Below are 23,587 nucleotides of genomic sequence, written 5' to 3'. Positions count from 1 at the left end.
AAAAATGTGCGTTTTCCTCAATTTCCATTAATGAGGGAGTGTTTTCAAAAAGCTGTGTTTTACCCTGTTTTCATGAAGGCAGATGGAGCCTTTTCAAAAAGTTGCGTTCTCCTCCATTTCCATGAAGAGGGAATGTTTTTAAAAAGTCGCGTTTTACCCAGTTTCCATGGAGACAGACGGAGCATGATCAAAAAGCTGCAATTTCCTCTGTTTCTATAGTGACCAAGCATTTTTGAAAAGTTACATTTTCCTCCATTGCCAGGGCCTTTTAAAATCAGCTCTTTTTTTTCTTTTCTTATATATATATATTTTTTTTTTTTCTTCTTCGCACTGAAGGCTTAATTACGACGGCACAAGGTAATGACTCACTTTCCTCCGCCACAGTTTTCTCAATTTGCACATGAAATGAGCTCGTTCTTATTCATGAGCTTTGGATTTCCACACTAAAGTGTGACTCTGTGTTTCGTGGCGTGTAAATTGCGTGTGCGTGTTGTGTTTTTAATTGTTCATTCAAGCCGCATTTCCATTTTTGAAAGGTTTGAAATTTCAAAGCTGTGGGAGGAAAAAACTTTCAGGCTTTTATTTTGATACCATCAGTTTAGAACGACAGCATGTCATACCCATCATATCATTCATCCAGCATACAAAACTTCTTGAAAATGTTTCATGTATACAGGGTAAAACGTAACTTTTTGAAAACGCTTTTACTCTGTCTCTGTGGAACAGGGTAAAATGTAACTTTTTGAAAACGCTCTTACTCGGTCTCCATGGAAACGGTAAAACGTAATATTTTGAAAACACACTTACTCGGTCTCCATGTAAACAGGATAAAATGTAACTTTTTGAAAACACACTTACTCGGTCTCCATGTAAACAGGATAAAATGTAACTTTTTGAAAACACACTTACTCGGTCTCCATGGAAACGGTAAAACGTAATATTTTGAAAACACACTTACTCGGTCTCCATGTAAACAGGATAAAATGTAACTTTTTGAAAACACACTTACTCGGTCTCCATGTAACAGGATAAAATGTAACTTTTTGTAAACACACTTACTCGGTCTCCATGGAAACGGTAAAACGTAATATTTTGAAAACACACTTACTCGGTCTCCATGTAAACAGGATAAAATGTAACTTTTTGAAAACGCACTTACTCGGTCTCCATGGAAATGGTAAAACGTAACTTTTTACTGGAGCGGCGTGGCGCCGCCACGCTGAGTTCGTCTGAAATTGACGCGCTCGTCGGCGCCCCCTCCACCGAACGGCATGAAATACGGCGGGGCGGCGTAATGGAGGGAGAGCTGGACGCCGTCGGCGTAGGGCCATCTGCCGCCGCCGGGTGTTTGAGCCGAGAGAACATAAACGTGTGACGATTCCAGCGGCGGGAGGCGATGAAGGTATCGTCGGCGGTGTTAATTTACCCGGCGACAAAAAGCCCAGCCGCTAATGGAGCCCTGCAATTATTGGCTGAATATAAATCCCGACTCTCTCTCTCCCTCTCCCTCCCTCTCTCTCTCTTTTCCCAACTACACCTCCACCTGCCTGCCCTCACTGTTTCCTCTTCCTCCTCCTCCTCCTCCTCCTCTTCCTCCTCCTCTTCCTCAGTCCCAGTGAAGCAGAGAGACATGTCGCAGAAGAAGATATTCCTGGTCTTCATCGCCATCAGCACCGTCAGTCTCCTGCTGCACCATGGGGGTCACCTGAGCTGGTGAGTGACTGAACACCACCCCCCTCCCCCTTCCACCCCCCTCCACCCGACAAGCCCAGATGGCGCCAATTACAGCGAAGGATCCCGACGACGGCGGCTCCCGTCGTCGTCCCCCTTCAAATTAAAGCGGCTCCGGCTTGTTATCGTTCCTCAGATATGGAGACTTTGAATTGCGATTCTCCTCCACGGGGGTCTGGGGACCAATTATAAAAAATCTTTTTTTGACAGTATTCTGTTCACGCGCTCGTCTTTTTTTTTTCTCTCGTTCTTCACCGACCCTCCTTGTTTGACAACTTTTGAAAATGTGACCTTCCATGATTTTTAATTTTTTTAAAATTTGTAAGCAACTTATTTATGCAGCGCGGACGACGGGACGGTATACGATAAGGCCTGAATGATATATTTTTTTCAAAATAAAAGTTTTTATTCTCTTTTTGCTTCCCGGTAACAAATATAATACTGTATAAGAAACACTGTTATGTCACATGTACAAACTTATTTTGCATGCATTAAAGACAATGCCCCCCCCCCCAAAAAAAAATTTTTTGCGAAAGTTTTGCATTTACACTCGTTTTTTGTTTGTTTGTCGTCTAAACGGAACCTGTCAGGCAACGTTTCAAGAGAAAACATGTCGTTTTAATTATTATTTAAACTATTATTTTTTCCCCCAAAAAAGTTGAAATAAAGTTTATTAGAAACTCTTTAGCATGTAGCATGTAGCATTTAGCATGTAGCATGTAGCGCAGCTCAGAGTCGCAGTTAAAACTACTGAGCAACGTCGTTCCAACTGGTCCAATTGTCTCTGGTGATTAAGTTGACAACTGTCGTTCTCCTCCTGTCTTACTTTGGAAATTATCATTAATATTAAACAATCTCCAAAACCGCGACGTTGGAAATCCCCGTCATTACTCGCTCGTATCCAGGATCTTTTTCCAAATACTCAGTATCGATATTTAAAACCGTTATCGGTATCGGTATCGGTGCATTTCTCATCACAAGGTGGGTAAATTGACCCGAACGCTGAATAAACTGGATAAAATCTGGAGCGTTAACATTGAAGACGTCGTTCAAAAGCGGCGTCTCTTTAAGAAACGTGCCTCCAGACCAGCAGGAGCTAAAAACAACCCGTCGCCATCGATTATAATTCATCTCGCAGTCGATGAACAGTAAAGTTGCTTTGTCATGATACATCATCCTCCGTCCGGTCCATTACTCGTTGGGTTGACGCTCCTTCATTACCTCCGTCCTGCTCCCACACCTCCGCCCTTTTTCCCATTAGCGTCTGCGATCGCTCCGCTAATGCCGCCGTCTTGCCCGACGTAGCGGCTCCCCCCCCCCCCCCCCTCGGATAACCCCCGTCTCTGTTCCCCCCCCCCCAGGACCATGGAGGCCTTCCGCCTGGGCTGCCCCGCCCTGCGCGCCCACCCGGCGGCGGGCCTGAAGCCGAAGCACACCAACGTGGTCTTCCTCAAGACCCACAAGACGGCCAGCACCACCATGCAGAACCTGCTGTTCCGCTTCGCCGAGCGCAACAACCTGACGGTGGCGCTGCCGGTGCAGGCCTGCAGCCACCAGTTCTGCTACCCGCGCCCCTTCGCCGCCCACTTCGTGCACCCGCACACGCTGCCGCCCAACGTGGTCACCAGCCACATGCGCTTCAACGCCGGCGAGCTGCGCCGCCTGATGCCCAACGACACGGTGTACGCCACCATCCTGCGCGAGCCGGGCTCCATGTTCGAGTCCCTGTTCGGCTACTACAACCAGTACTGCCAGAGCTTCAAGCGGGTCCCCAACGGCTCGCTGGACGCCTTCCTGGACGAGCCGTGGCGCTACTACCGGCCCGACGAGAAGGACTCCATGTACGCGCGCAACACCCTGACCTTCGACCTGGGCGGGGACAAGGACCGGCCGGCGAGCGACGCGGCGTACGCCCGGGCCTTCGTGGCGGAGGTGGAGCGGGTCTTCTCCCTGGTGATGATCGCCGAGTACTTCGACGAGTCGCTGGTGCTCCTGCGCCGCCTCCTCTCCTGGGACCTGGACGACATCCTGTACGTCAAGCTCAACATGCGCACGCCGGGGTCCAAGCGGAGCCTGACGCCGGGCCTCCCCGCCAAGATCCGCGCCTGGAACTCCCTGGACGCCCGCCTGTACGACCACTTCAACGCCTCGCTGTGGCGCCAGCTGTCGGCGCTGGGCGCCGCCTGCGTGGCGCGCGAGGTGCGGCTGCTGCGGCGGGCGCAGGAGCGGCTCATGCGGAGCTGCTTCGGCGGCCGGATGCCGCCGCTGCGCTCGGCAGCGCAGATCAAGAACAAGGACCTCCGCCCCTGGCAGCCGAGCGGCAAGGTGGACATCGTGGGCTACGACCTGCCGGCCAACCTGAGCCGCGGCTTCTCCGGCCCGGCGCAGGAACTCTGCCTGAAGCTCATCATGCCGGAGGTGCAGTACACCCGGGTGCTGCTGCGCTCGCAGTCCCTGCGCTACCGCCGCGGCTACCAGCTCCGCCCCCAGCAGCAGCCGTCGCGGCCGCTGCCGCAGCCCGTGCACACCGCCCTGCCTCGGCACCCTCAAGTCCACCGCGGACAGGCGGCGGCCGCGCCTCCGCCACCGCCGGCAGCGCCCGCCGCCCCGGGCCCTTCCTCAGGAACAGGGTCCAGCGCCACCTCCAGGCCGGCGGCGGGAACCACAGTGTTAGGGCCTCAATCGTCACAGAGCTAAACTGCTGAGTCACATCAAAGACACCCCCCCTCCCCCTCCCCCTCCGCCCCATCCTGGACTCCACCATAAACCAAAAGGTGACGAAAAGATTTGGTCCCAAACGGGAGTTCGGGGGGAAAAAGGGGGTCAGAAATGTCTGGACTTGGACTTGAATCTCTCGGTTCCGTCGCCCGATTGGAGACGAGAGGTTTAACCGAAAGGAAAAGAAGAAAGAAAAAAAAAGGTCCTTTGAAGTGAATCCGTTATGTGCGACTCAATAGGGAAGCGGCGATATCGGGCCTATTGTGAGGCACAGAGTGCGTCTTTGTGTGTATCACACTGGTAAAAGTATCACATTACTTTGCTTTTATTCTCTCTCTCTCTTTCCCTCCTTCTCTCTCTCTCTCTCGCTCTCTCTCTCCTTCCCTCCCTCGCTCCCTGACATACGCCACTTACAGTCCTTGGGAGAGCAGTAATGACATGAAGGGATCGGCTGTCAGCCTCCTAAGAGGCTCTGAGATCACGTCCAACCAATAATACGACGGCACAACAACAACACCAACAACAACAATAACAACAAAAGAAAGATAAAAGACTCTCCTTGCAGGGGGAACAGGACACAAGAGACAAGAGACACTTGGACCTTCCGTGTCGTACGTCAAGCTTTCGTTCTTTGTTTTTATGGATTATTGCAATAAGAACTCCAGGCCTCCATCTTATATATGAGAGGCGTGGATTTAATAAGCAGCCAGCAAACGCTGGGACAAACAAACAAACAAACAAAGCATAAAGCCACTTGACAGGACAAAGACTTGAAAGACTTTCTTTTCTTTCATGAAGGATCCAGGAGGACGAGGGGAAGCGGAGAAACGCCGCCGATCGTCTCCGCCGGGATTCCTTTAAAAAAAAAATTTTTTATTTTATTTTGAAAAAAAATCTGCTGAATGTGTCATTTCTGTTCTGTTTAATTTTCTCCTCCGGCGATCAGCAGGGGGCGCTGTTAAATGGCGGAGCAGGGGAGGCTTGCGTGTGAGATTGAAGTAAAACTATATATTATTTATTCTCTAGTTTTTTTTATTTTACTTACTTGACAGGAATCACTGGATGAAAGCAGAACGAAGTATCAGATATTTAGTCGATTCTTCTTTTACGTAACGCAGAACAAACAACAACAACAAAAATGCGGTTTGTCGCAGGTGAAAATACATAAATCGAAACGGTACGCTTGTTTTTTAAATCTGGAAGCGGCTGGGAAAAAAAACTCGAGACACGTCTGTTTATTTTGAAAATCCGAGGAAGCGTACGTCACAGTGTGTTGTACATAAGGGATCTCTGATTATTGCGCCAGTCGTTTCCTGTATTTCGTCTTTATAAAAGTTTTTTCTAAACATAAAAACAAGTCAAACTTGAGTTGATCAGATGTAAATGCAGAATACTTTCTTTAAAAAAAAACAAAAAAAAAACATGTCCTGATACTTGTATTGTCTCCTGAAGGTACTTACACTGTAAAAAAAAAAAAAAAAATTGGTTCAAGTGGATGAAGCTGGATTTTACACGTTTGGTTTTTTTTGTTTGTTTGTTTCTTGTTCTTTCTGTTGACAAATTGCAGGAAAAGACCAAAAAACTAAGTCTGAAGTCGCATGGATTCCTTCAAATTTTTGTGTTTTTGTGGAGATTTATCTAAGAAGGATGCAAAAAAAACAACAACAAAGTTAGAAAACCTGTTTCTGTTGTGACGTTGAATCTGTTTCTTAGACAAGCGGCCATATTTGGAAAACGTATACATTTCTTGACATTTGCTTTGAAATATATGATGAGATTAAATCAAAAAATTTTGAGGATTTGGAAAAATGGCGTCAATTTTATCCTTTCCAACGGCATCTTTTTTTAAAAATTTTATATATATATAATTTACAAATTGTTCATTTTAGCGTCGACCGGCGGCGCTACATTAAAATTCCAGACAAAACAGGCACATAAACCACATCAAACATAAGAAAAGGGTCAATATATTTAAAAAAAATAAATCCAAAAATATTGCTCATAAATTAAAATGAATTAAAGTTTTGTTTTGTTTTGTTTTTCAAAATCAATCAGATGGGGCCGCAAACCTGAACGCCTTTTTAAAAGACTTTTTTTTTTTTGGCGTTTTGACATTGGGTCAGTCGACTGCGTGTGAAAGTTTACTGGAATCCAACCACTTGTTTATCTGCTGTTTAAAAAACAAACAAAAAAACTAAACGAAGTGCTGTAACACAAAGAAACTGAATGTATGTTTTTTGTTCGGGCAGCGGCGGCGGACACCCGACGCTGCATCAGGGCTTTGGTCCCACTTTTGCTTTATTCATGGGCTTCAGACCACGGTGACATTTTTATTCCCTTTTATCGCAGCGTGTCACTTTAATGAGACAGGAAGTCCAGCCGCCGTTACGCAACGGCTTGTTTTGTCTGAATGACTAAAATAAACCGACTTAAAGGGAGACAAAGAAAACCAGCCACAATATTTCACTATTTTTTGGGTTGTTTTTTTTTAAGAAAATGAACATGGTGCATCGTTTGCCTGTCACTTTGTACGTCTTGAGTCTTTGTGAGTTTTATTTAATTTATTTTTGCTTTAATTCAATCAGTTTAAACAGAAGAATTTCTGGATAGCGGTGTAGTTTGCATTCCAGGCCACAAGGTGGTGCTGCGGGTCGTACCGTTCCGCCGTCAACTATAAAAACTGCACAACAGGATGTTGACCGGTTCCGATTGGCTCTTCTGAGCATGTGCAGAACTACTGGTTACCACGGCGACACGGAGGCAGAACCTTCCAGAGAGGAAGTGCCAGCGTTTTCTGAAACTTTCGTTTTCAGCGGCTCAATTTATTTTGAAAAATTTACATGTAAATTAGTCTACACTGAGCTTTTATTTTGAAAGATGCTTCACTTCTGTGCTTAATTTTTATCTCTCCACACGTTGGCGTTTTCATCCACCGTCCTGCCGGTAACGAAAAAGTTATGTTGTTTTTTTTTTTAAACGATCCGATTAAAAACGGTTGGAGGCCATTGTCGTAAACCGTCACCACAAAACCGTAACACGACACCATTGTCTTCAAAATATGACGTTAGAAAGTCAGTTTTGTTCGGTCGTGTTGTTAAAAACAGCACCCACTAGTGGCCTGGCATGCAAACTACAGCATTTCTGGAATTTCAGCAATCAAAACGTTGACGTCGTTCATTCTTCTTTAAAAAAAAAATTTTTTTTAAAAGAGTCACAATGCTTGAAAACGTTTGGAGAAAGTGATGCCAAAGTCTCCTCTGCACATTCGCTGCCCTCGTTATTCCACTGTTGAGCTTGTTTGTTTGGTTTTTCCGCACAAAATAAAAGGACTGTTTGTGCCGGAGCAGTTTCTGTATTTTTGTTTGTTTGTTTTTTCGGTCTCTGCTGAGGGGAAATTAAAAAAAAATTAATTTAATTAATTAAAAAGTTAATTTCCACATACTTGATAACTTGTCGTCCTCCGCCGACTCTTTGATCTCCGAAACGAGGCGAAAGACACTTGTTTTGTTTTTTTTTGTTGTTTTTTTTGTTTGTTTTTTTTCCTTGATGGAAATATTTGCGATTGGACGGACGAGTTTGTTTGGGCGACAAACGGCCGGTGACAATCTGAGCTAGCGGCCCCAAAGCTTTGTAACCACGGAAGATGAAAGCGACGAATAAAGTTTGAATGATTTCAATTCATCTACAAAACGACCGTCTCTGATTCTGGCGTCCTGCTGATCTGTTCCCACATGTACACACACACACACACACACACACACACACACACACACACACACACTCTTATTTTGAAATGACCTCCGCTCTCCGGCTCAAACGAATAAACAAAATTGCTTCTCCGAGGGACAAAAACATAAATGCAAAGCGGCACGTTTGATACGGCGGCTTCAATCGTGTCGCCGTCCGCCGGCCCGTCATTATCGGCCTGCTGTTGCCATGGCGGCGCCTGCGGCGAGACGAGCTGCCTTGACATCAGTCTCTCTCTCTCTCTCTCTCTCTCTCTCTCTCTCTCTCTCTCTCTCTGGCTATAGGAAGATGGAACATTTTCTACGCTTCTCTTTAAATATCTCTCGTCTCTTTCAGATCTTACAAAGTCACAAGTTGCTGTTAAAATGGCGGCGGTGTTAATATGGCAACTTTTTGAAAATGGTCGGTCTCCAGAGAATTGGGCAAAGTGCAACTTTTTTAATACGCCCCGACTCCGTCTACATGGTAACAAGTGAAATGCAACTTTTTGAATACGCTCAGACTACGTCTCCGTGGAAACTGATTGAATGCAACTTTTTGAAAATGATCAGTCTCTGTAGAATTGGGCAAAGTGCAGCTTTTTGAATAGGCTCAAACTCCATGGAAACAGATTGAATGTAACTTTTTGAAAATGCACTGACTCCGTCTCTGTGGAAACAGATTGAATGCAACTTTTTCAAAAAACTCCATCTCCGTAGAATTTTTCAATCTGCAACTTTTTGAATATGCTTCAACTCTGTCTCCATGGAAACAGATTGAATGCAACTTTTTTAATACGCTCAAACTCCATCTCCATGGAAACAGATTGAACGCATCTTTTTTCAAAAAGCTCCGTCTCCACAGAATTTTTCAATGTGCAACATTGTGAATACGCTCAAACTCCGTCTCTGTGAAAACAGATTGAATGCATCTTTTTGAAAATGCCCTGACTCCGTCTCCGTGGAAACAGATTGAACGCAACTTTTTCAAAAAGCTCCATCTCCATAGAATTATTCAATGTGCAACTTTTTGAATACGCTCAGACTACGTCTCCGCAGAAACAGATTGAACACAACTTTTTGAAAACGCCCTCACTCCGCCTCCATTAAATGTTAACCGTGGGTCATTGATGCGCCGCGGCGCTTTAATTATTGATGAAGGGCTTGAAGTGCTCTTGTTCTTAGCGCCAGCGCTAATTAGCTCACCTGAGCACGCGAGAAAGTTCCATGTCAGCGCAACATCCAGTCAGACTGTCAACAACCGGCACTCAGACGCATTAAAACCTCTCGCTAAAGCATAAATAGGCTCCGACAGAAAACCTCTCACACACATCCCGTCGTGAAAAAAAACAAAAAAAACCCGAGAGCGACAACACAAACATGGACTCCGGCCCAGACACTCCACTGCAGCGCATTAATTCCACCGACCGTGTATTTATGCGCCGCGCGCTCGCGGCTCCGCGTCACAATTTATGGGATTATGGCTTTTCAAAAGTGCACAAGTGGCGCCCGGGGCAAACGGCGGGCGGTGAATTGCCTCGGCTCGCTTCGAGTGCCGCGGCTTGATTGCTCCATGATTGGGCCTCAAATGTCAGACGTCTATTCATCATCGAGGACAAAGGCCATTTTCTTTTTTTCTTTTTTTTTAAAAAATGTATACCGGCTCAGTACCTTCAAATCAGCATAAACTGTGGCTCTCAAACTTTAATAAAGCGCCGTCTTGGGAATGTTTCTTTTTTTTTTTTTTTGGAGCTGGAGGAGCGTGAGGGGGGGAATAAAGTGGCACTGAAAACACGACTCGTTTGGTTTTTTTTTTAAATGTATTGGGGGAGGGGAAAAAAACACTCCGATTCTGTCGACGTGGAAAGCGGGCGAAGACGGCGCTTTCTGGAAACTTTTTGAAAATGCGGCAACGCGGAAATCGCGTGGAACGTCTCAAGATGTTATTGTAAGACTTGAAGAAGAGCGGGCGGTTTTCCCAGCCGGACTTGAACGCAGCATGACGTCACAGGCACGGTGGAGAGAAGGCGCTCAAAAAGTACGGCGCCACTTTTCAAAACGCGGTAATTGTATGGTATATATACTCTATGATTATATATGTATAAGGCCAGTGGCGGGAATATTTTTAATCTGAGGGAAAAAAAGTTTTTCTTCTCAAGTTTGAAGAGTTCTTCAAAGTTCTTCAGATCTACCGTCATAGATCTGTAACTCTACCGTCACCATGTTTCCAGAGGGGAAAGGAAATGTGCGCATTATTAAGAAAATAACGATACATAGCATTAATTCTGGGTTTTCGTGCGGATATATTTGTTAAAATTTACAAATTGAGAATTAAATATGAAAATTTAAAAAAACAAACTGAGATTTTATTATTTTAGAAAATGTGCATTTATTCACACAACCTTGTGTGAATATCAGTGATTGTGTGTTTTTCTCTCTTTATCCTGTGTTTGGACGAGAACTGGAACGTTTTTGTTTAAAAAAATGCTGTTTTCATGATTTTCTACCAAAATAAAATTTGTCTGGAGCCACAAAACATGTTAATGTTCTGAAATAAAGTAAAAAAAAAAGAAGGTTGCATTAATAAAACAAGCATAATTTTGATGTAATTTATCTAGTGCTGTCAATCGATTAAAAATAAAAATTTACTAATTAATCGCCCAATTTTCTGGAATTAATTGTGATTAATCGCATTGATTTTCTCCTGAAGACTGAAGCTTTATTGAGGGAAAACCACGGAATTAATATCGACTGAACACACGGAGTCTATATTTAAATTAAAAGACTATTTTAATAACGTCCTTTTAGCTTTTGATGAAGCAAAAATAATAAAAACATAAATAAATAAATAAACATCGAACATAATTGTGGGTCTGAGTGAAGTTCCACCACTTTGACAATTTGAATATTTTTAGAAACAGTTTGAAATTAATACATGAACAAAGTGAGAATAATATACTGTAACACACACACACACACACACACACACACACACACACACACACACACACACACACACACACAGGAAAAGAGAGAAAGAGTATAAATTAATATTTTACCAGTATTTCCAGCAGCTCCAGTCGTCTGGTGGCTCCTGGTCAGCCAACCTGGCAACCTGCTGTTTCGCCGCAGAATTTCTTCTGCGGTCGTAAAAGTCGTCTTTTCAAAGTAAAGCTAATGATTTCCACGTTCTCAATCAGCCATCGGGGAACTTTTTAAAGTGAAACTTTCTACATTAATATTATTCTTCCACTCATATTCCGCCGCTGTGTCGTCACGGTTGGCAGAGACGCTGCACGTGAGGCTGATCCGGTAAAACCGGAAGTAAACAAAAACTACGTAATTACGTTTTTTTTTTTTTTATGAATTAAACATTTCACAATGAATTGATTAAATTAACCTGTCATTTTTGAAAGCAGTCATTTTTATTTTAAAAGTTTTTCTTTGATGAATTTTCAAACTTTGACTATTTTAGTCTCATTTGCGGTTTTATGATATGTGGACATGTTTTTTTTTTACCTTTTTGTCTTCTATTTTCTTAATTTTCTTTATTTCTTTATTTCCTTTTATCTTCTTTTCTTTATTTCCTATTTTTGTCCTTTTTCCATTTTACTTTTTTGTCTTTTTCCCCCCAATTTCTTTTCTTTTCTCTAATTTTTTTGACGTCTTTTCCTTTTTCCCCGTTTCTATTTTCCCTTTTTTTATTATTTCTTCTTTTTTTCCCAGCCGACTCAGCAGTTTTACCATCTTAATCCTGGAGACTGCACCAGCGAATCTGACAAAGCTTTATGGAAAACACAAGAAACGACATGATTTTCACTAATTCACCTCGTGAGTTTCCTTTCAAAGCACCTGAGGGAAACGCAGGAAGGGAGAAAAAAAATTAAAAAATCACTCAATTAAAGTGTAATTAAATTAAAGTGCGACCCCGCTGCCATTATGCCGCCTTCCTGTCTATTTGAGTTCCTCTCCCGGCTCTACCGCCCCGCAGCTCTTTTCGTCAGGTTTGCGTCGGCGGCGGTTTGTTGGAAGCTGAATGTCGTCCGGCTTTGTGAGTCAGAAGGAAGCGCTTGGATGTGTTCTCTGCCGTTTGTGAGTCAGAGCGTGTTCGGTGGAGGGCGGGAGGGTGGCCCGGTGGGTGGAGGGCGGGAGGGCGGCCCCGGTGGGTGGAGGGCGGGAGGGCGGGAGGGCGGGAGGGCGGCCCGGCTCTGAAGGAGCTCCCAGGTTCTCCCAGGTTCTCCCACGTCCGCCGCTCGTTCTCTCCGTCACTCCCTCCTCTGCAACAGGAACATTTATAGCGCTTCTCTCCGGTCGATGGAGCCGAAGGGGGGGGGGGTTTCTCTCTTTTGTTTTGAAAGTTCTGAAATGGGAATTCACAAGTGGCTCATGTGTTCTACACGAACCTGTGTTGCCAGATTGGGCGGGTGTCCCCCCCAAATTCTCTCACCTTTTAACTTGAATTAGTCCAGCTGTGTGCTCGTGCCATTTCCTTTATCAACATTATGAAAGACGTTGAGATTTGGGTTTTTTATTGAGTGTGTGGGTTTTACGTTTTGCCCAATCTGGCAACGCAGATCATCATTGCATCCATATATATATATATATATATATACATACACACACACACACACACACACACATACACACATATATATACACATATATGTATACACATACATATATATAGCGTCCACACAGTCAATGGAGTTTAAAATGTGGGAACGAACACGCGAAATAACTTTTTTTTTTTTTTTATCAGATTCGTAAACGAGCATGCTAATCCGACATATATATATGATTTCAGCAATAAATCGTAAACGAGTGTCACACGTTAGTTTTCATGATTATGTTGGGTTAGCAGCGGCGTTCTGACAATAAAGAGGGTTAATAGTTCCCAGGAGGGGTTACAACTCAGATTTTCAAGCAAAACTAGTGAAAAATCTGCTCCATTTGGTCAAATTTATCCAAACTAATCCGCCCGTTATGAATTAATCTGATCTAATTTTGTTTCTGTTCATCTGCTGAATACATGTTGTGAGCTTTTCCCAAGAATGGATTGAGAATGTTTTCGTAGCTAGCATGAGAGGCTATATATTCAAGCGTAGAGAGAGGAGGACATTGACGGCGCGACAGAGGAGGCGGTGGATCAGGAACCAGATCAAAGCTCTGCTGCCAGCGGGGGGGCCGGACTGTGATCAAGCAGATTGTTTGTTTTTCTTTCTCTGCCAGATGGACGGATGGACAGATGGACGGATGGACAGATGGACGGATGGACAGATGGACGGATGGACAGATGGACGGATGGACGGACAGTCGTCGGCTGATGTTGTCTTTTGTTGTTGTTTGTGTTCACATGAGCCGGTGATGGGATTGATTGACTCCTAGTCTCCTTTCTGTGACCTACTTAATGACTCCTCACGCCCCCTCCCTCGGCGGCGGCGGCGAATGAGAAAACGAATGAGGACCTCATCTGGTCTCTGGCGGGAAAACGCTGCTTGTCGCATGCACGTGCCTCGACTGATAAAAGTGACAAGCCGCCGGCACGCGGGATCACAACGGCTTAATTAAACAGCGTCCCCTGGGAGCGCGTGTGTGTGTGTGTGTGTGTGTGTGTGTGTGTGTGTGTGTGTGTGTGTGTGTGTGGTGTGTGTGTGTGTGTGTGTGTGTGTGTGTGTGTGTGTGTGTGTGCGTGTGTGTGTGTGTGTGTGTGTGTGTGTCAGACTGAATGCAGCTCCCACTTGAAAGACAACCCGCCACAGTAAAGTCTGAGTTGCCGTCGCTCTGGTTTCTTGATAAGCTCGCCTCCTCTGGAAACGCTCGCGCGCTAGTTAATTAGTATTAGCATGCTAGGTGGCTAAGCGCCGTCCCGCGCCTCTCCGGCGGTGCTGTTTCTACAACTGCCACGTTTAACTATGCGGTCTGGTGTGGCAGCGAGTACGGCTTAGCGCCAGATGCCAGTCGGAGCGTTTTTCAAAAGTTGAGTTTTCCACCGTTTACATAGAGAGAACCTGAGCGTTTTCAAAAAGTTGTGTATTGCCCCGTTTTCCATGGAGACGGAGTTGAAGCCTTTTCGAAATGTTGTGCTTTCTTACTGTTTACATAGAGAAAGTTGGAGCATTTTCAAAAAGTTGCATTTTCCTCCATTTCCAAAAAGTTGCGTACCCCCATATCCAAAAGTTGCATTTTTTTTACACAAAAAAATAAAGAGTCAACGCATTTTCAAAAAGTTGCATTTCCCCCAGTTTGTGTCTCCCCCATCCACTTTGCATGGGACATTTTGTCGCAGTTCATTGGGATGTATTCAGAAATGTTTTCGAAAATCAAACTGTGATGCTATCCTTTAATGATCACAAATCACTGCAGAACATTCCCTGCTGCAGAAATACTCCGGAGGAATTTATTCTTTCTCCCTCCAGAGAGTCAGAGAGTTTCATCTCTCATTGCCCATTGCTTGAGCACCTTGAAGTTTCCTCTGAGTTGCAGGAGACCCCCACCCCCCCCCCCCCCCCCCCCCCCCCCCCCCCCCCCCCCCCCCTCCTGGATATCGAGCGGCCATCGCCAGGCAGATAACAAAGTGTTTGTCTTATTTTAGATCACAGCTCCGGTGTGGGATCAGGGTCAGAGAGTGGCGCACTGCGGAGGTAAACAACTGCAGGCTTACCGGGGGAGGAAGAAGAAGAAGAAGAAGAAGAAGAAGAAGAGAAACAGTCATTAGGGACAAAAACAGATCTTTAGCATGTAGCATCGCTTGTGTGTGAGCCCCGATACTCTTTAGCATGTAGCATGTAGCATCGCGAGTGTGTGAGCCCCGATACTCTTTAGCATGTAGCATGTAGCATCGCGAGTGTGTGAGCCCCGATACTCTTTAGCATGTAGCATGTAGCATTGCGAGCGTGTGAGCCCCGAGACCCAGGACTCAATTGCATCTGAGATATTTTTCAACAAAAAAATTGTCTAACTGGGAATCGTCTATCTGGGAATCGTCTAACTGGGAATCGTCTATCTGGGAATCGTCTAACTGGGAATCGTCTATCTGGGAATCGTCTAACTGGGAATCGTCTATCTGGGAATCGTCTAACTGGGAATCGTCTATCTGGGAATCGTCTATCTGGGAATCGTCTATCTGGGAATCGTCTATCTGGGAATCGTCTATCTGGGAATCGTCTATCTGGGAATCGTCTATCTAGGAATCGTCTATCTGGGAGTCGTCGAAATGGGAATCGTCAAAGTGGAAATTGTCTATCTGGGAATCGTCTATCTGGGAATCGTCTAACCGGAAATCGTCTATCTGGGATGAAACCAAAAGATTGAGTGCCCCCAGAGCGCCACCACTGGTCAGTGTGTGTTTCGTGCCACAGCGCCCCCTAATGGTGGTAAACGCATTCTGATCCAGTCTGAAGCGTATTTACGTCAATATCACCTGATATGGCCGATTAATAATTGTGCAGCTTTTTATGTAAAATGGACAGACGCACACCGTCATTACGCCCGCGGATCGTTGGGCTGGAAGCTAGTAACGGTGGCGGCGGCGGCGGCGGCTCTCTTTCATCACAGCTCACACCGACCTGCCGTCACCCACACATGAAAGAGCAGAGGGGGGAAGTAATTGGAACGGCAGTATATGCAAATATTCAGCCATTTGGAGGGATTCTCAGCTGTGTGTGTGTGGAAGAAGTGGGCGGCGTGTGTGTGTGTGTGTGTGTGTGTGTGTGTGTGTGTGTGTGTGTGTGTGTGTGTGTGTGTGTGTGTGTGTGTGTGTGTGTTGTCCCCAGGCGGCTGATGTCACTCAGTAGCCGGGCCGGAGGAGCATCTCCGGTTTCCGGAGCTCACAAAGGAAATATAACGGGCGCTCTGTTGGAGGCTCCGCCCCCCAAACCCCTCCCCCCCCTCCCCCGCCATCGGACCCTCTTCTTCTGTGTCACATTCAAACGCTCTGATTTGTCCTCGGCCGTCTTCACACACGTCTGAAGGTTTTCCTGGTTTAACGGATCCTCACCGTCACCATGAAGCAGGTTTATCAAACTTACTGGTTCACAGGAAAGGGCGGAGCTTAACCAACCATCTGACCAATCACACACTGAGAAACGCAGTTTGCAGATTTGCTGAAGGATCAGTTATTATTTTATATATATATTTATTATTATCAGTTGTTTTCTGAGAATATGAAGAATTAAAACACATCCAGCAGCTGAAAGCAACACTGGAGGAGGAGGAAGTAGAGGAGAGGAAGTAGAGAGGAAATAGAGAGGAGGAAGTAGAGAGGAAGAAGTAGAGAGGAAGAAGTAGAGGAGAGGAAGTAGAGAGGAGGAAATAGAGATGAAGAAAAGAGGAGGAAGTAGAGAAGAAGTAAAGAGGAGGAAGTAGAGAGGAAGAAGTAGAGGAGGAAGTAGAGAAGAAGTAAAGAGGAAGAAGTAGAGAAGAAGTAAAGAGGAGGAAGTAGAGCGGAGGAAGTAGAGAGGAAGTAGAGAAGACGAAAAGAGGAGGAAGTAGAGAGGAAGACTCATTGATATCTGGTCTGAAGACTTTATATCGTGGTTGTTTGTTACTACAAATTAGCCACGAGCTAACTAGCCTAGCCACCACAGGCTAAAAATGGGCGGGACTTCCTCTTTCAGTCCGGACCAATCAATGAGCAGTGTTTCTTCTTCACTTCCTGTTAGTGTTTATTTTTTGGAAGCTGTTGATCTGCTCTCTGACGTGAATGTGAATCAAATGAAAGGGTGAAAATTATTGGCTCCGCCCCCTTTCCCAATGAACGAGTGTATCCCGACATGAAAGCCCCGATGTCTCGTTTTTACCAGCGCCGTCGCCTCTTCTTCTACTTCTCCTCCTTCTCCTTCTTCTTCTCCTACTTCTTCTTCTTCTTCATTAGGATTCCCGTCACGTCTGGAGTCGAGAGGCAGCGTGTCGCCGGCGAGCGCGAGACGGACGGCGTGTCTTATCGAGCGGCGGACGTCTCCTCTGTCCTGCTTTCAATAATGCAGCGGCGCAAAGCTCTGCCGCCATGCATCATTCAGAGGGACGCCACTTCACTTTCCCCTTATCTGCCTCCTCGACTCGCCGCGGCGCTCTGCTAACAGCGCTCCGCTAACAGCGCTCCGCTAACAACATTCTGCTAACAGCGCTCTGCTAACAATGCTCTGCTAACAGCGCTCCGCTAACAACATTCTGCTAACAGCGCTCTGCTAACAGCGCTCCGCTAACAACATTCTGCTATCAGCGCTCTGCTAACAGCACTCCCGTCTTCACAGGGTCTCGCGGACAAATACATGAATAGAATAAATAACATGATGGATGAATTGTTTTTTTAAATAAAGTTTAAACTTGTTTTGAATGTCAAAGAGTTTCCAACACGACCAGTGATTAAACAAATAATAATAATAATAATAATAAAATGATCAGTCTTGGTTGGATTTTAATTCAAAACGACTGAAAAACTGTGAAAAAAATAAAAAATAAAAGTGAGAGATGAACGTTAACGTCAACTTGTTCTTCTTCGGCAAACATTTCTTTCAAACACCAACATGCAGAAGGTAGAGCATCTTCCTTTTTTTTAACTTCCCCAACACCATTTTAACATGAGTTGTCTATCTGGGAGTCGTCTATCTGGGAATCGTCTAACTGGGAGTCGTCTATCTGGGAGTCGTCTAACTGGGAGTCGTCTATCTGGGAGTCGTCTATCTGGGAGTCGTCTATCTGGGAGTCGTCTATCTGGGAATCGTCTATCTGGGAGTCGTCTATCTGGGAATCGTCTATCTGGAGTCGTCTATCTGGGAGTCGTCTATCTGGGAGTCGTCTATCTGGGAATCGTCTAACTGGGAGTCGTCTATCTGGGAATCGTCTATCTGGGACTCGTCTATCTGGGAGTCGTCTATCTGGGAGTCGTCTAACTGGGAGTCGTCTATCTGGGAGTCGTCTATCTGGGAGTCCGTCTAACTGGGAGTCGTCTATCTGGAGTCGTCTATCTGGGAGTCGTCTATCTGGGAGTCGTCTATCTGGGAATCGTCTATCTGGGAGTCGTCTATCTGGGAATCGTCTATCTGGGAGTCGTCTATCTGGGAGTCGTCTATCTGGGAGTCGTCTATCTGGGAGTCGTCTATCTGGGAGTCGTCTATCTGGGACTTGTCTTATCTGGGAGTCGTCTATCTGGGAGTCGTCTATCTGGGAGTCGTCTATCTGGGAATCGTCTATCTGGGAGTCGTCTATCTGGGAGTCGTCTATCTGGGAATCGTCTATCTGGGAGTCGTCTATCTGGGAATCGTCTATCTGGGAATCGTCTATCTGGGAATCGTCTATCTGGGAGTCGTCTATCTGGGACTTGTCTATCTGGGAGTCGTCTATCTGGGAGTCGTCTATCTGGGAATCGTCTATCTGGGATGACACCATATCTTTCTTGTACAAACTCAACCTGGACGAGTAAAAAAAACAAACGACGTCACGGACACGACTGGTTCAATTCAAACTGTTTTTTTTTTTTAAATAAAAACTCGTCGTCACGTTTTCCTGACGACGTCTTAACGGAGCATCTTCCTCTGCTCGTTTGCTCGGCACACTGGAGCCCCTCATTGAAGGACTTGATTATTGGGTTATCGAACCGAGGGACACGAGGGGGGGGGGGTAGAAAGGGGGGGGGGGGGTGGGTGGGGGTGAATCAGTGGTCTTTGCTGCCCCGTGGCCCCCCAGAGGGCGGGAGCATTGGTTTTAAAAGACAAATGAACGGTTACAAGAGGAGAGCGGTGGGGAGTAATCTGACCCCCCCCACCTCACCCCCCCCCCCCCCCCCCCCCTCCCGCTCTGCATTCATGTTAAAGAAGTACCCTCTGCTAACACACACACACACACACACACACACACACACACACACACACACACACACACACACACGGCCCTCCTCCTATGAAAGACAGCTTTCAGAATTGGATTACCGGCTCTGAATGGGGTCGGTTCCCCTCCGCTGGGCTCCGTCTCCGTCCCTGCCGGGACGAGTGGTCCACGCACACACACACACACACACACACACACACACACACACACACACACACACACACACACACACACACCACACACACACACACACACACACACACACACACACACACACACACGTCTTTAATTGGTGGGCTGTGCCCTCATTACAAGTCCAAATATATGCATGGTGCTGCTATTGTCTCTCCCTGAAGACTCCCTCCTTGTATGCAGACTCTGTGTGTGTGTGTGTGTGTGTGTGTGTGTGTGTGTGTGTGTGTGTGTGTGTGTGTGTGTGCGTTGCAGAGATGTGCCCTTGATGGTGGTGAACTTGAATCTTGAGGGGTGGGGGGGGCGTGGCTTAGAGACAAAGCTCCATACAGTGTACAGAGAAGCTCTTTTACATTTACACACACACACACACACACACACACACACACACACACACACACACACACACACACACACACACACAGGCAGGTGATGTGGTGCTCCAGGCTGCTGCTTCTCGCACATAAGTACTTTTGAGTAATCACTGTGGAATATTGCGGCAGAATTCAGCAAAACGAGCAAAAAAGAGCCGCCGCCTCTCGTTTCTTTGACCGTCGAAAACACAAACCGCTTGTAACCTTCCAGATAGACGTTGTTCTTGTTGTTGTAGCTTCTTGTTGTAGTTTTTGTTGTTGTAGCTTTTTGTTGTAGCTTTTTATTGTTGTAGCTTCTTGTTGTAGCTTCTACTTGTAGCTTTTTGCTATTGTAGCTTCTTGTTGTTGTAGCTTTTTCTTGTTTTAGCTTCTTGTTGTAGCTTTTTATATAGCTCTTGTTGTTGTAGCTTCTTGTTGTAGTTTTTGTTGTTGTAGCTTTTTGTTGTAGCTTCTTATTGTTGTAGCTTTTTATTGTTGTAGCTTCATGTTGTTGTAGCTTCTTGTTGTAGCTTTTTGTTGTAGCCTTTTGCAATCACGTTTTTTTGTTTTTTTTGCTGTTGTGGTTTTTTTTTGCGTTGTTGGTATTTTGCGTTGCGTTGTCCCGTCGGCCCTTCTGGGCCACCGTAGATGAACCATGAGGTTCTCAACAGCGTCACTGAAGTTGTTCTCTCTCTTAAAATCGGCCTCAGAGTGAAGTGGTGAAGTGAAGTGGTGATGTTTTGTTTACCGTTGTCCTGCGGAGCCGACTTTTTGAAAACGCTCAGATTCCATCTCCATTGAAATGGTGGAAAACACAACTTTTTGAAAATGCTCTATCTCCGTCTCCATGGGAACAGGGGAAACCACAATTTTCAAAACGCTAAGTCTCCCTCTCCTCCCTCTCTCCTCCTCTCTACACCTCTGTCAATCACTCCATCCTCCCCTCTCTCTCTCTCTCTCTCTCTCTCTCTCTAGCGAACAGATTATTTCACCGCCAGCAGAGGAAGGGATTAGTCAGCCGAGGTGTGATCGTCACGGCTGTCATCGCTCACTTTACACATCCCGAGAGCATATTCTGCCTACACACACACACACACACACACACACACACACACACACACACACACACACAACACACACACACACACACACACACACACACACACCTGTTCAGTTGACCTGACGGCTCCTGACACTTCCTTCCCTCGTGTTTCAGAAGTGAGATTCTCACTGATGTTATCAGAATCACATTAGAAAGTGTTTTAATTATTGTCATTAACACATTACAAGACGGTGTACTTTTTTTTTTTTTTTTAACCAGTGGGAGGTGAGATCTCTGATTCTGCAGCATCATTTTCTCTGGATCAAGCGTCTCTCATCAAAACAGCAGCACATGTCAGTCATTTATTAAAGCTGCAGCTCTGAACAAGGGGCGGAATTACAGAATTACAGAATTACAGAATTACAGAATTGCAGAATTACAGAATTACAGAATTACAGAATTACAGAATTACAGAATAGTGACGGAAACTGCTCAACATTTTCACCTCGAGACAAGAAGAACGTCTTCAAACAGGAGTTTATCCAAATAGTGACAGACTTGGTGAATGCTGCGGTGTGCTGGAGAGTGACGAAGAGGAAGATGAAGACGAAGAGGAAGAGGAGACACTGGAGAAGCTCAGACAAACCAACAACCAGAGTCAGCAGGTGACGACAATCACACACTCACACACAGGTGAAGCACATCAATCAGGAGGAAGAGGAGGAGGAAGAGGAGGAGGAGGAGGAGGAGGAGGAGGAGGAGAGGAAGAGGAGGAGGAGGAAGAGGTGGAGCCTGAACCAAATACAGAATCACAAGAAACAAACTGTTTTTAGTTTCTTGTATAGTTTTTTTTTATTGCGTACCGTATTATATATTTATATATTGTACTTTTCAGGGTGGATTATATGTTTCTGTTTTTCTTGCCGATCATCTCTAGTCCTATTATTTTTGTACTATTTTGGGCAATAGATTTTCTCTATTTAATAATTATGGATGATATATATTGTCTATATTCTCTACTGTATTTATTATTGGTGATATATATTGTCTATCTTGTCTAATTATTTATTATTGTAATATATTTTCTATTTTATTTGTTTTGGGTGATATATTTTCTATATATCGTCTATTTTTTTTATATTGAGTAATATATATATTGTTTATATTCTCTAATTTATTATTATAGATTATATATATTGTCTATATTCTCCAATGTATTAATTATTGGTGATATATATTGTCTATATTGTTTAATTTATTTATTATTGGTAATGTATTTTCTATTTTATTTGTTTTGGGTGATATATTTTCTATATATCGTCTATTTTTTTATATTGAGTAATATATATTGTCTATATTCTCTAATTTATTTATTATGGGTGATATATTTTTCAATTTATGTATTTTGAGTGATATGTATATATATATATTGTCTTTTATTTATTTTGGGTGATACATAATTCAACTTTAAGGTTCATTCAGGGATGATTAAACTCATTTTAATGCCTTTTTCCTCAACATGAACCGACATAAATGAGCAGCTTGAAGAAATAGTGTTTAATTAAGACTGAAATAACATAGATAGATAGATAGATAGATAGATAGATAGATAGATAGATAGATAGATAGATAGATAGATAGATGATGGATAGATAGATAGATAGATAGATAGATAGATAGATAGATAGATAGATAGATAGATAGATGATGGATAGATAGATAGATAGATAGTTAGTGTGCTTTGAAGTGCTTTGAAGTGCAGGTATATCATGAGGAGAGTTTATTTATCAGCCGATTAAACACTGAGCCTCTTTGCAGCACTTCTTTAAAAACTTAATCCTTTATTTGCTCTCGGTAGAAATAAGATTAACCGACAAAGTTGGAAGTTAAGTCGCGGAAACTGTGCGGCGGCGCTCAGCTGTGGTTTCAGAAGGCTTAACGAGGGAAGCTGGCCCGTGTCTCGTTTCGTATTCTTTCAGAGTCGTGGTCCTGAGATTGTCCCGAACGTCTGATTGTAACGAGCGTCTCGTTTCGCAGCTTGATTGTGTCTCGTTTATTTGATTGAAGTGAGTTGAGGACTGCTTCAGTCCATCGGATGTGAGGATGAAACATGAACTCCCACCGAAGCCTTAAAGCTCACATAGATGCAAAGGAACTAGAATGTTTTAAAAAGCCATGAAAAACAAGTTAAGAATAAAACTGACGTCTCGACGAGTTCAAGTGAAAACGCTGAAATGTCGTAGCGTTTTGGGGGGCGGAGCTTTTTACGAAACGCCTCCAAAGGTGGAACTTTTCGACAACGCTCCGACTCCGTCTCCATGGAAACGGAGGAAACGCTGCTACCGGGCATGAGCTTCTGCACATGCTCAGTGGACAATAACAACAGAGTTTCCTCCACAGTGTCGTGACTCGATATTCTCCTGGGACTTGGTGCTTTTATTTTGACAGTCTGGATTATAACAATAATACTTGGTCGCCCGAACAACAGCGCCCACCAGTGGCCCAACGTGAGAACTACACCGGTTTCTCTGTTTGGACTACTAGGAGATAGGAGGGACTGTTAGGAGATAGGAGGGACGACTAGGAGATAGGAGGGACTACTAGGAGATAGGAGGGGATATTAGGAGATAGGAGGGACTATTAGGAGATAGGAGGGACTACTAGGAGATAGGAGGGACGACTAGGAGATAGGAGAGACTGTTAGGAGATCGGAGGGACGACTAGGAGATAGGAGGGACTACTAGGAGATAGGAGGGGCTACTAAGAGATAGGAAGGGCTATTAGGAGATAGGAGGGACTACTAGGAGATAGGAGGGACTATTAGGAGATAGGAGGGACTATTAGGAGATAGGAGGGGCTACTAGGAGATAGGAGGGACTATTAGGAGATAGGAGGGGCTACTAGGAGATAGGAGGGACTATTAGGAGATAGGAGGGACTACTAGGAGATAGGAGGGACTGTTTGGACGCACCCTATATTTTGCAGTTGTTTGTGGCTACCCA

At 44.8% G+C, this 23,587-nt stretch overlaps 1 protein-coding gene across 1 annotated transcript in view; it reads left to right on the top strand.

Annotated features, from left to right (window-relative positions):
* gal3st3 (galactose-3-O-sulfotransferase 3) overlaps window positions 1-8,044 on the top strand; it is a 29,475-nt gene extending 21,431 nt beyond the window's left edge. The window contains exons 2-3 of the mRNA XM_080518979.1: window positions 1,611-1,713; window positions 3,093-8,044. Of these exons, the coding sequence (XP_080375105.1) occupies window positions 1,631-1,713; window positions 3,093-4,428 (1,419 nt within the window). The 5' untranslated portion in view covers window positions 1,611-1,630 and the 3' untranslated portion in view covers window positions 4,429-8,044. The remainder of the gene's footprint in view (window positions 1-1,610; window positions 1,714-3,092) is intronic.
* Window positions 8,045-23,587: the final 15,543 nt, after the last annotated feature.

The sequence above is a fragment of the Blennius ocellaris genome (genome assembly GCF_963422515.1).
Source record: "Blennius ocellaris genome assembly, chromosome: 23".
Taxonomy (NCBI): Eukaryota; Metazoa; Chordata; class Actinopteri; order Blenniiformes; family Blenniidae; genus Blennius; species Blennius ocellaris.
This window is presented reverse-complemented; position numbering and strand designations above follow the sequence as displayed.